This window comes from Setaria viridis, chromosome 9, assembly GCF_005286985.2.
Source record: "Setaria viridis chromosome 9, Setaria_viridis_v4.0, whole genome shotgun sequence".
NCBI classification, from domain to species: Eukaryota; Viridiplantae; Streptophyta; class Magnoliopsida; order Poales; family Poaceae; genus Setaria; species Setaria viridis.
This window is the reverse complement of record NC_048271.2, coordinates 43,841,789-43,853,794: the sequence shown is the minus strand read 5'-3', so window position 1 is coordinate 43,853,794 and position 12,006 is coordinate 43,841,789. Positions and strand designations below refer to the sequence as shown.

Genomic DNA, 12,006 nt, shown 5'->3' with positions numbered 1-12,006 from the left:
TAATGGCAGCTTTCAAGCATTACATGCATGCCTGGCACCTTGATTTGTACCAAGTAAACACAGCCCTAACATAAATGCTTGTTGAGTTGTAGCAGTGCATAAGCTTATTAGCCGATGCTCAATAAGCTGGACTTGATCTGACGGTCGTAGTTCTTGCGTAAATGCAACTTTTAAAATGGATAGCATATTAGCATGTACTCCCTCCATTTCAAATTATAGATCATTTTGACTTTTTTGGATTCATAACTTTGCCATGTATCTAGACATAATGTATATATAGGTGCATAGCAAAAAAAAATATGTATCCAAAAAAATAATATGACCTACAATTTAGGACGGAGGGAGTATATATGTTGTCACCAACACATAAGCACGATGAGCTACACTCATGCAAGTTATGCTGCATTATTGTTTATGTTTAGTCGTATTATTTATTGCAGTTTAAAAGACTTGATGTACGTAAACGTTTCTTGTTTTGCATTGAGAAATTTATAGTGCACCTATGAACTGTATAAGACAAAATAATAACAACAAAAATGATATGGATCGGAACTGTCAACAATTGACCAGAGTCATGTTTGTCCGGAACAATCTGATTTTGAAATGCCCATGTCCTAAAGGCATTTTTTTCCTACAAACTTCCATATGTTCATTGCTCAACCCATTCAAAAGAAAATGAAAACATATATGCACAACATGATACACAAAATCAATAGTGTTTCTTTTATCTCTGAAATGATTTTGGTGCTTTTGTTATTTATTGGTTAACAAAATTGGGATACAAAGAGGAATGCATAAATGTTTGATGGATAAAGGAACCCTGTTAATCCAGAAAAAATGAAGCCGGAAATTAGGTGATGCATATGGAGCACACCCACGTGCTACCCCGGTTTGCTTGACACTGCACATGACAACTTTAATCAGCAAATGTTGAGAGGGGGGGATCTATAAGCAACATTTTTGATATCGATGATGCACATGCGGCACAAACATGGTTTCAAAACATGTACTACAAATTTTCATGAGTCCATGATCTCTCATTCATTTCAAGAAGGAAATGAAAATATACCTACGCTGCACAATTAATATAGGCATTTATTGGTAGTGTGCTACTTGGTTTACTAGAAAAATTATCTCATGGTCGTGCGAGAGGCAAAAGATCCGAGGCAACAAACTGTACTGTAAATAGACATTTTCCAAATTTCTCACATGATCCATGTTTCCATTGGCCAAGATACAATGCAAGTTTTCATCAAAAGGCACGCAATGCAAGAAAAAACTACAAAAACCCCAAAGATAGTATATAAAAATATCCAAAGCCTCAATTTAGAACCCCGCATGCTCATATAGAAATCAATGTTTGTTTAGAAATGCATCGAAAACACGTTGTCTTTTCAACTCACAATAAAACGTGCACAAAATTTAGCAAAAAACACCGAAAAGAGGAATGCAGGGTTAAAAACACATGCCTAGCTTCCAGTTCCCCGCCTATCTGCTCTGTATATAAAATCGTCGCTTTACCCCTCTTCCATCCCCACAGCTGAAAGCCTCTCTTCCTCTCGCAAGCTAGCTCCAACATCAGCAACCACGCCGCGCTCAAGCTAAGCTTGCTCTCCACATTGGTCTCAACTCGACCACCGATCGATTTCGCAATGGCCGACAGCTACCGCATGCATGAGCTCGACGACGCCGACATCAACAGGCTGCTGCCCGGGGAGATTCTCGAGGACATTGGCGTCGTCGTCATCGACCCCGCAGAGCGGCAGGTCCCCGACGTCGTCGACGAGCTCGCCGCGCGCCTTGCCAGCGTCCTCGGCGGCGCCCCAAAGAAAACGCCCTGCCACCACCACCCACAGGTGACTGTTGGACGTGGCTCCCTCGATCTCGCCGGCGGCAAGGGCACTTTGCGGAGGGTGATGGCCGTGCCGCCGCCGTTCTTGCCGTCGCCGCCGGCCGTGCCGTGGCAGGTCATGGAGGGCTTGATGAGGAGGAACAGCGTGGTTATACACCCGACGATGCCCACCATGCCGGGTTCCACACCAACCTGGCCGCTCGCCGGTGGAGCACGGCCAACGACGACGGCAGCGCGCCGCGGCACTGGCACCGGCGTCTTCTTCCCGCGCGCTGAGGTCGCTCGCCGCACGGCCAAGGCAGCAAGGTTGCCGCCGCTGGGCAACGGCAACCATGCCCGTGTCATTCATCAGCGTGGACAGCAGGCGGCCATGGTGACCGTGAAGTCGCAGCAGGAAATGGGAGCCGTGGCTGCCCATATGGAGCGGAGGCATTATCTTGGCGTCCACGTCCTTCCGCATCAGGAGCTCGCGCTGCCACTGGAATGGACTTACTAAACACGAAGCGGACAATGACCAATTGACCATGGAAAGAGCATTACAACATGCAAATGTTAGACAGCAAGCATTGGAGTCATGATTTAAATCAAGCAAATGCGGGAATAAAATAATTGTTCCTTCAGCTATTGTTCATTCGTTGTGACAGTGCAGAGAGCTAACTTGCTAGAACAGATTAATCTGGTTCTTGTTCTTGTATAAATTCAAAGTGAAGAGGAATAACATGTATCATGTTCCGAAACCTTGTGTCAATCAAACACAGCGCAAACGATTTGACATAATTTGCATAACACTTCACACTACAGCAAAAGCGTACTCTCTCCATCCCGCAAAGAGTGTCATCTTAGTTCTGTCCTAAGTCAAACCACCTTATGTTTGATTAAGTTCCTATAAAAATATATCAATGCTTTTGATGTCTAGCAAGTTTCATTAGATTCCTTATATTCGTTATGAAATATATTTTCATAACATTACCTATTTAGTGTTATAAATATTGATAATCTTCATTAAACTTGGTTAAACTTAAAACAGTTTGAGCTAGGACACTCTTTGGCAGGACGGAGACAGTAGATATGACAATAAAAGGAGAGGGGGAATTCACTTGCAAAGCATGACACTTCAATAATGGCCAACTCGGTAATGTACTCATTGCTCTACTGCTCAGAAGTGCCTCATCAGCATCCCAATAGGCCAATAAAAGCAAAGACAACTATATCTCTGGTGAGAGGGTAAAGCCCCATAAAGGAAAACTAGTTCCTTCTCTGGATCAAAGATCTTATTTAGTGCAGACAATTCATAGTAGCAGAAAACATTCCAGAAAGGGCAGTAGCAACAGCAAAATGCTGAAACCGTCACAAGATCATTAAGCCAAACTCTTCTTCATAAAAACCTTAAAAGACTATAGAAGGCAATATGCCTGATCATTTCGCTTGTGGGTGTGAGGCAATGAAGTCAACTGCAACTTTGATGGAGTCGATTTTGTCAGCTTCATTGTCAGGTATCTCGAATCCGAATTCCTCTTCCAGGGCCATGACAACCTCCACTGTGTCCAAACTGTCTAGGCCAAGATCATTCTTGAAATGGGCATCTGGTGTCACCTACAAATCATTAGAAGGAAACTGATCAGGATTTGGCATCAACCATTTTAGCTTAAACATAAGAACAATAACTACATACTCATGTACCAATAGCATTTACTTATTGGAATTTACAAATGAGTGCAACAAAAAAAAGAGGGCATAAGATGGGGACTCAAGGTGAGAACTCAGGTAGCTAGCAGCTCGAAACCTGAACCTGATGTTTTATTGCTCCATCATGCATTACTACAAGAAGCAGCAGCAAACTAGATTCTTGATCATCGGACAGGTTTAGGGCATTATGAACGATTCTCAGTTATCATTGATTCTTGCCGACTCCCAAAGTTATCATGCATCGAGAGCCAACTTCTACACATAAGCACCGATTTCTGAACAATAATGTTTGTCTCACTGCTAGTGCTAATTCCCCTGCCTGCGCAATTATTGTGCTGTTATGGCTACATAACATAGCCCAGAAGTAACAAGGTAATTCAACAATGATTCATGTGGATTAGCAGAACACTTTGCAGTCTGTGCACACTGGTGATTTTTAATTTTTAAAATCCAGAAATTCATATGAACTGTGTGGTGATCAAATTTAATTCAAAATCTATGAAAGAGTTCTTAAAAATACTAGGGATCAATAATTGCCTACTATTAATTTTCATAATCGTGCCAATCCAATTTTGCAAGAAATTGCTCGATGCATCTGAATTCTGGAAACATGAAAAATGCATGGAAGGAATCGCAGAAAAACTAGTTTAGACCCTACTTACTAACACTCTACAACATCAGCTAAGAGGAATCAAGACAAACACACAAAAGGAATGTAAAAATATCAATTCCTAAATATAGCTTGCTTGCAGGATTCCACTGTACTATCCACACAAAACACATGTAAAAGAAACAAAAGATAAATGCATATGCAAAATACAAAATACAAAACCCCAAAATAGAAACAGCGGGAAAACAATTTAATCATGTCAAAATTGTGCCTACTTCAGGTATTTATTCCCCAACTTTCCATCCATCCACACGCACAGAAGTCAAAAAATCCTTGATGCCCTTAGCTACCAATACCATATCCCCCTAGCCCCATTGCATCAACAACTGCTTGAATCCCTGTTCAAAATGGCTGGCTGCCAGATGACGGAGCTCAATGAAGTTCACTGGTGGCTTCCATCAGAGATCCTTCTGGATATTGGCATTACGAAAGCTGATGAACTTGACCTAACTATTATTGAGGAGCTTGCCTCTCGTCTCGTCGGAGTCCTCAACAGCACCATGGAGAGACACCAGCGTCATCATCTCCATCATGCCAGGACAAGCAGCACCTACCGGCACCAATGCCCCCCACAGCCACAGGCCTATCGGCTGGACAGACAGGTTCATTTCACCAACAGCAATTCCAATGCGCAGACAATGAAAACATGCCAATTTTTGGGCAATGGCAGAATAATGGACGCAACCCTTAATCTGCCAAGATTTGCTCTGGCAAAGCAGCAACTAGTTGATACTGCTTCGCCATCAGTAAAGCAGAGCAGCAGAGGAACTGGAGTTTTCCTGCCACATGCAGAGGCGTACAACCACATGACTGGGCAGGCTAAAACTCAAAGGTCTAGTAGCGCAAGTCTGAAGCCACGTTACAATAGGCATCAATGCCAACAAAAGCAACAGCAGCAACTCCATATCCATGCCCATGCATTGGTCACAGCACATGAGCAGCAGGGATGCAAGATGAAGGAAGCAGGTGCTGCATTTCATGATTGCCGCGATGAGCTTGGCCTCCCTCACGAATGGATCTATTGATGATGCATATACATACACCAATGCAGGCGTACACAGATGATTTGACACATTTGTAACAAGTAGCAGCTATAAGATTATTAAATAGTCACCGCCTGTAACGCTGTATAGTAAGCTGGGAAAATAAGATTATGGTCCTCACTCCTTACTATGTTGCAAAGTGTGCTATTACTTATATGCATGTAAATGCATGATTCAGTTTTTACATAAGTGTGATACAAATTTGACTGCTAATATCTATTACATTACATGGAAAAAGGCTACAAATGCAGTATAATGGAAATCTGTTTCACCCTGGCATTCATGTCTTCAGCCTAGCTAGAGTGCTTGCAAATATTGATATGATATACAATATGGTAGCCTGAGTTGATGTAAATGCTTGATTTCTCCTGTGTTCTGCACGAAGGCTACTCTGCCAGTAGGCAGTGCAAAGCAGAGAATAGTAAAGATAATCATCCCCAAGAAAAAAATTGACCTGAAAATGTCTACATTTTTTTTAAAAAAAATGAAAAGTATAAGAAATAAACAAAATGTATAGGGAACACCCAATTTTGGACTAATGCCTGTTTTCTCTCCCGAAAAACACATCATTTCATTTGTAGCCTTTGCTCAATTTCCTTTGAATGGGAAAATAAAACATTTGCTAGCATACAGCTTCACGCAAAACACAGAATCCAGAGGTTAGAGAGCTTAGTTTTACCAACTATCCATGCCTTGGAAGTTTTGAACACAGGAACGTAACGACACAATTTGTAGCTATTTTGACGCCCAGTTGAAACCACTCTTTCAACGCTTAATCCAACTTCCCCACATATAAATGCTATCATTATTCCACATTGCGCATAGATCTAACCACAAAGCTGAGGCTGCGTTTCCCTCAGCATTCACTCGTGGGAGAAACGCTAATTAAGGAAAATGCTAAACAGAAGGGCGCAATCAGCGTATCGGCTTACTAAGCACCTCTCGTTCCAGTTAGCCACAGATAGGGAGAGGGTGACACCAGTGTATATACCTTGGAGGGGTCGTCAATCTTCTGGAAGTTCCTGACGGTCTTGATGATGCGGTCGGTGACCTCGCCCTTGTCCAGGAATGACCCCTTAGCGTCCTCCGATGACATCCACCGCCGCCCCCATAGGGCCTCCTGCAGCGCGGCTGCCGGCCTGAAGGACGCCGCTGACGACGGGGCCGCCGCCAAGCGGAGGCGCCTCAGGATCAGGCTCCTCGCCGCCGCCATTCGCGGGATATGCGCTAGTGTTTTAGCCTCGGGAGGGGGATCGGAGGCGGCGAGGCGCTGCGGCTGCGCTGTACTTGCGGCGGCGGCGGCGACGGCGGCGAGAGGAGGTGGTGGTTGCTGCGGGGCCTGCGGCTGCGGAGCGATGGGGGAGACGAGAGAGAGCGGCGGGTTTTAGGCCCTTAAGGCCGTACGCGTGGATGGGCCTGTTTATTCTTAGCCCAGCCAGGGTTTGCCGTTTTGTGATGACCGGCCCGTCTCACAATTTGATTGTTGCCCCCTTTTTTTTTTCTTTTCTTGATTTGTCTCCACACAATTTTCATGCGAAGCCTGTGCATGAAAATTTATTTTTGCAAATATTGTAGGTGGAATGAAAAAATAAAATGGAAAGTATATTACCAGGGTTTTCTAAAGCCAATGCCATTATCAATTTATACATATTTTTTTAGAAACGTACACACAACCCATTCGCATGCTCACACGTGATATTGACGAAGTTATTACGGGCCAGTTTGGATTACTACCCAACTCGCCAAATCTTGTCACAAAGGTTTGAGCCCCTTGGATCTTCCTCTACTGGCCGCAAGTTCGTGTTTCCCTTCCGGTTTCCGCAGCATTCGACGCCTATAGCCGCCTTGCTAACACAACGCTTATCATTTCCATCAACCCTCAAAAACTATTGCCGAGTTAAAAAAAACACTATATATTTTTTATTCAACAAGGGTCCTTGCCTCCTTGGTCTAAGCTAGAAAAGCCGACAACGTCGAGGGAAAAAGCCATGCATGAAGATACTCCTAATTGATTAGAGACGCAAAAGCATATCCAAAGTATTCATTTCTACTATATTTTTTCCTTTTAAAAACATTACGGGGGCGTTTGGATACCAGGAGCTAAACTTTAGCCCTGTCACATCGGATGTTCGGATACTAATTATGAGGACTAAACATAAGCTAATTACAAAACTAATTGCAGAACCCCTAGGCTAAATCGCGAGACGAATATATTAATCCTAATTAATCCATCATTAGTGAATGGTTACTGTAGCACCACATTGTCAAATCATGAACTAATTAGGCTTAATAGATTCGTCTCGCGATTTAGCCTAGAGTTTGTATAATTAATTTTGTAATTAGTCTAGATTTAATACTCCTAATTAGTGTCAAACATTCGATACGACGGGGCTAAACACCCTGCAGATGCACAAGCAGGTTGATCTGACCCATTTTCGCTCAATTGATTGATGGGTTGTTTTCCTACCAAATCCACGATCAATTGCGAAACACCGATGGGGCCGGCAGAGCAATCATGGCCATAATTGGGAGGATAACACCAGCTTTATTATCCACCCCGCCGGGGGCCAGGTGGCCAGACGTGGGCCACCGTTCGGGCGCGAATCATGGAGGACGACACGTCCATCCATCCAAGGATTGATTGGACGGCGAGCTGCGTCTCGCCGGGCCGGCCGTGGCGATACGCCGGTCGCGTCGGGGCAGGCCTCCATGCGCGCAGCCGCTTGCTTTGCGTTTTCCCCGTCGCTCCGTAGCGGGGACACGAGTCACACGACCTGGATAAAAAACTTGATCCATTTTTTTACTTGCTCGATCGATCTTATCGGCGCCGCTCTGCAGCCTGCAGGGTCGTCGCGCTTGCACGTTTACCATATGCCGGTTAAAAAAGTTTAAGCTTATCATGTCGGGGAGTCAACTAAGAGCAACTCCAAAATCTCCCATTGCCTTCAAAATCTTATTTAGGAAAAAAAAAACTTACCTCCAACAACTCTCACATCCTTCGTGTAAAAATACGCGGATGCTAAAAATACCTCTATCGCCCTCGCATATATGCAGGGGCCGGTCCTTCCCCGATCACCTCGAACTTCCTACGTGTGGTTCCCGATTGCTATCCACCCCTTGTCCTCCTCACCCATGCTCGCCGCGGGCAATGATGAGCCCTTCAACGGCGGTCTCGCTCCCCTCCGCCACCTCCTGCCACACCCGGACGGTGCTCGCGCTCCCCACCACGTCCGCACCGTGGCGGCGCAGCCCTAGCGGCCGCGCGAGGCTCGTCACCACCGCGGCAATGCCAGCTCCGGAGCCCAATAAGGCGCGCGTCCTGGTGGCCGGTGGCGGCATTGGTAGGCTGGCATTCACGCTCGCCGCCAAGCGGAAGGGGTTCGAGGTGCTGGTGTTGGAGCAGGATGTGAGCGTCGTCCGCGGGGAAGGGAGGTACCGCGGCCCAATCCAACTGCAGAGCAATGCGCTCGCGGCGCTCGAGGCCATCGACGCCGCCGTGGCCGACAAGGTCATAGACGTCGACTGTGTCATGGGGGACCCCGTCAATGGCATCATCGACGGCGTCTTCAGCTCCTAGTAAGGGCGGGAGGCAGGGCCATTCCGACGCAAGAGCAGACTTTGTACGCTAAACTACCGCCATCGAGGCTTTGTTTGTTTTTTGATAACAAATCTGACTTTTCATGCCTCGTTCCTATCACCGGCCCGAAGTAGCAGGCGGACGAGGACGCGGCGTCGGTGAGGGTGCTGCCGTCGCCGGAGCTAGACAGGCACAAGCACCGCATCATCGTGTCGGACGTGGTGTTCAAGAGCCGGTGGAGGAAGAAGAAGAGAGAATGAGATGGGGAGAGAGCAGAGAGGTGTTGGCTGGGCCCAATTATGATAATACGGCATGTTTTAAAATATTGGAGACTAGTTATTGGCAATCTGCTGTGGGTTGATATGTTTTTATGGAATAACTTTGTGGAAGAGCTCCCACATAGTTTTGGGGAAGAAATATTTGAGCAACTCTTCTTACACTGCAACATGCTCCAAATGCGACGTTGCTTTTCTATTGTACCGGCAGAGTACTATGTCCTACTCCTCGGACTCGAAGCATGTGTGCATTGAGGATTCGGAGCCCAAATTCAAAAGGATTTAGGGGTTGTATGGATACCATGTGGCTAAACTTTAACCCTATCACATTGAATGTTTGGATGATAATTAGGACTAATTGCGGAACCTCTAGGCTAATTCGCGAAACAAATCTATTAAGCCTAATTAATCCATCATTAGCAAATGGTTACCGTAGCACCACATTGTCAAATTATGGACTAATTAGGTTTAATAGATTCGTCTCACGAATTAGCCTCCACCTGTGTAATTAATTTTATAATTAGACTATGTTTAATACTTCTAATTAGTATCTAAACATTCGATGGGATAGAGCTAAAGTTTATTCCCAGAGCTAAACACCCCCTAAATTGAAGCCCGTAAACACCCCCTAAATTGAAGAACGGGCTGCAAAGTAAAAGCTTTTTCAAGGACAAATCAGAGAATTCAAAAAATCACGCGCTTCAAAGTTCAAACCCACGTTGACAAATGACAACACAGCATGAGAGTGTGCTGCGAAGCGTGTGATGGGCACCGAGCGTGAGTCACCGACGCGCACGGAAGCTGCCTTGAGGCTGAGGCGACACGCTTTCTATCCGGCCCGGTGGCAGCTGCAAGGAAGGCACGCTCCCGGTCGCTGCCTGCGCGTGCCCTGCCGTCCTCTATAAACCGAGTCCTCGCTGAGTCCACTGGCAAAGCAGAAGCTCTTCTCACTCGCTGCCCAGCCCGCTCCCCTCACCCAACCGCACCAGATACTTCGTTCCCCTTCCCGTCCGTTGTCGTTGCCGAGACCCTCCCCGCGCCGGCAGATCCATCCATCAAGGAAGCGAGAGGTGAGCTCCGGGGACGAGCGATCCCGCCCGCCTTCCTCCGATCTGTAGCATTGCGTCGCGTTCGTGCCTAGATCGCCGTCTGTTACGATCCTCCTCGTTCTAGATCTGCGGTTTTCCTTCGATCTAGAAATCTCTCGGATTTTGTTTTCCTCCTCTCGCTTTCTCGTGCCGGGGATTTGACGCCGCTTGCTCTTGATTTCTAGCTGTGGTTTCGGGCGCTCGCTGCGATCTGATTTGGATCTGGTTTTGTTCTGGTGCGATCAGGAAGGAGCAGGAGGGTGAGCCATGAGCGCCGTGGCGGTCTCCTCCTCGTCGCTGAACCCGGACGCGCCGCTCTTCATCCCGGCGGCGCTGCTGCAGGTGGAGGACTTCTCGCCGCAGTGGTGGGACCTCGTCACCACCACCGCCTGGTTCCGCGACCACTGGTCCCGGGAGCACACCCAGCTCGACGAGATGGCCGAGGAGCTCGACGCGGCCGGCCTCCTGCCCGACGCCCTGGACGACGACGAGGACCTCTTCTACGGCGACCTGCCGGAGCACGCCCCCGCCGCCGTCGAGGCCCCGCAGCAGCCCGCGCCCGCCGCCAACCTCAAGACCGGTACGGATCTCTCTCTCTCTCTCTCTCTCTCTCTCTCTCTCTCTCTCTCTCTCTCTCTCTCGTTGCGGCTTGCCTTCGATTTCGATACATGAGTCGCGGTGAGCTCACCTGCATACCCGCATGTGCCTTCTGTGTGCAGACGAGGTGCTCAAGGCGCTGAACCTGACCTCCCCGAAGGGCGGCGACGCGCCGCGCGGGTTCCGGGAGAAGCCCAGGAACGCCGAGAAGCCGACCAAGTACGCCGGCAGCCCAAAGGGCAGCAGCGCCCCCCGTGTGATCCACCAGCCCCGCTAGGCTCGTCATCCTGACGAGTAACCGAGCAAGGCTGTTGTGCCCTCTTGCAGCGTTTGCTCCTGCTCCTGGCTGCTGCCGTTGTGGTCTGGGTCTTTCAAGTTCAAGTCTAGTAACTGGAAGTAGTAGAAGTAGAAGAAGTGTCCTTTTGTATAGCAAGCAAGTAAAAAATGACCCAAAAAGAGAACAAAAATGCAGCTGCTGTTTACTGCTGCTGCTCTCTAAGTTGTGTTCAGTTCAGTCTTCAGTGTGTCTAGAGAACCCCTAAAGAAATGGAAGAGGGTGAAGGTGGAGTTCCTGTCCCATACTCTCCAGTGTAGGATGCACTCCTGTAAATGTTTGATGTGCAATGGCAGGCAGTCTGATGTTACAAGTAGTCCCTTTTGCTGTTCTCGTGACTGTTTCTTGTTGCTCCTCTAATCAGTCTTTCGCTCTTCACAGTATCCACTTATCTGTGAGTTACTGATAAGGGAGACTGGGAGAGCCTTTGACCTGAAATAATGGAGATCAAGCTGTCAGGCACGCTCTTCAGTCGTTCAGTATCTGGCAATATACTCTTCGGTCTTTCAGTGTCTTGTTTCAAAGGTTCTTGGAAGCAACTGCTTTGATAGTCGTTGATTCAGGGTGGCCACTGCTCGTGAAGCAAGATCGTGTAAACAGAAGGGGCAAACTATATTCTACGCAACTAAAGTAGCCGTGTGTTCTTAGCACCGTGCAGCCATTGTAGACGATGACATTTGTTATGTTGTGTGCCAGTGGGCCAAGTCAGTGAAGAGAAAAAGGTTTATCAGAGTACATCAGTTCAACGTTCAACACTCTGATACTCTGACAGATTCCAAACAAACAAGGGCTCAGGTCCATATCAGATAACACCTGCCTTGCAGCTTCGTCCATCCGGGTACATTTTGCTTCCAGGGATAGGAGTCACGAAAAGGACATGGTAG

General features: G+C 47.1%; 2 protein-coding genes across 2 annotated transcripts; one reads left to right on the top strand and one right to left on the bottom strand.

The window, feature by feature from the left end:
• Window positions 1-3,069: 3,069 nt before the first annotated feature.
• LOC117841080 (acyl carrier protein 2, mitochondrial) lies at window positions 3,070-6,624 on the bottom strand. The gene is made up of 2 exons (XM_034721650.2): window positions 6,243-6,624; window positions 3,070-3,445 (listed from the first exon to the last, which is right to left on the bottom strand). The coding sequence occupies exons 1-2, from the start codon at window positions 6,462-6,464 to the stop codon at window positions 3,269-3,271; spliced, it is 399 nt and encodes a 132-aa protein (XP_034577541.1). The 5' UTR covers window positions 6,465-6,624; the 3' UTR covers window positions 3,070-3,268.
• A 3,389-nt stretch (window positions 6,625-10,013) lies between these two features.
• On the top strand, window positions 10,014-11,438 carry LOC117840244 (protein EARLY RESPONSIVE TO DEHYDRATION 15). Its single transcript, XM_034720723.2, has 3 exons — window positions 10,014-10,173; window positions 10,438-10,771; window positions 10,911-11,438. The coding sequence occupies exons 2-3, from the start codon at window positions 10,459-10,461 to the stop codon at window positions 11,063-11,065; spliced, it is 468 nt and encodes a 155-aa protein (XP_034576614.1). The 5' UTR covers window positions 10,014-10,173; window positions 10,438-10,458; the 3' UTR covers window positions 11,066-11,438.
• The last annotated feature ends 568 nt before the right edge of the window (window positions 11,439-12,006 follow it).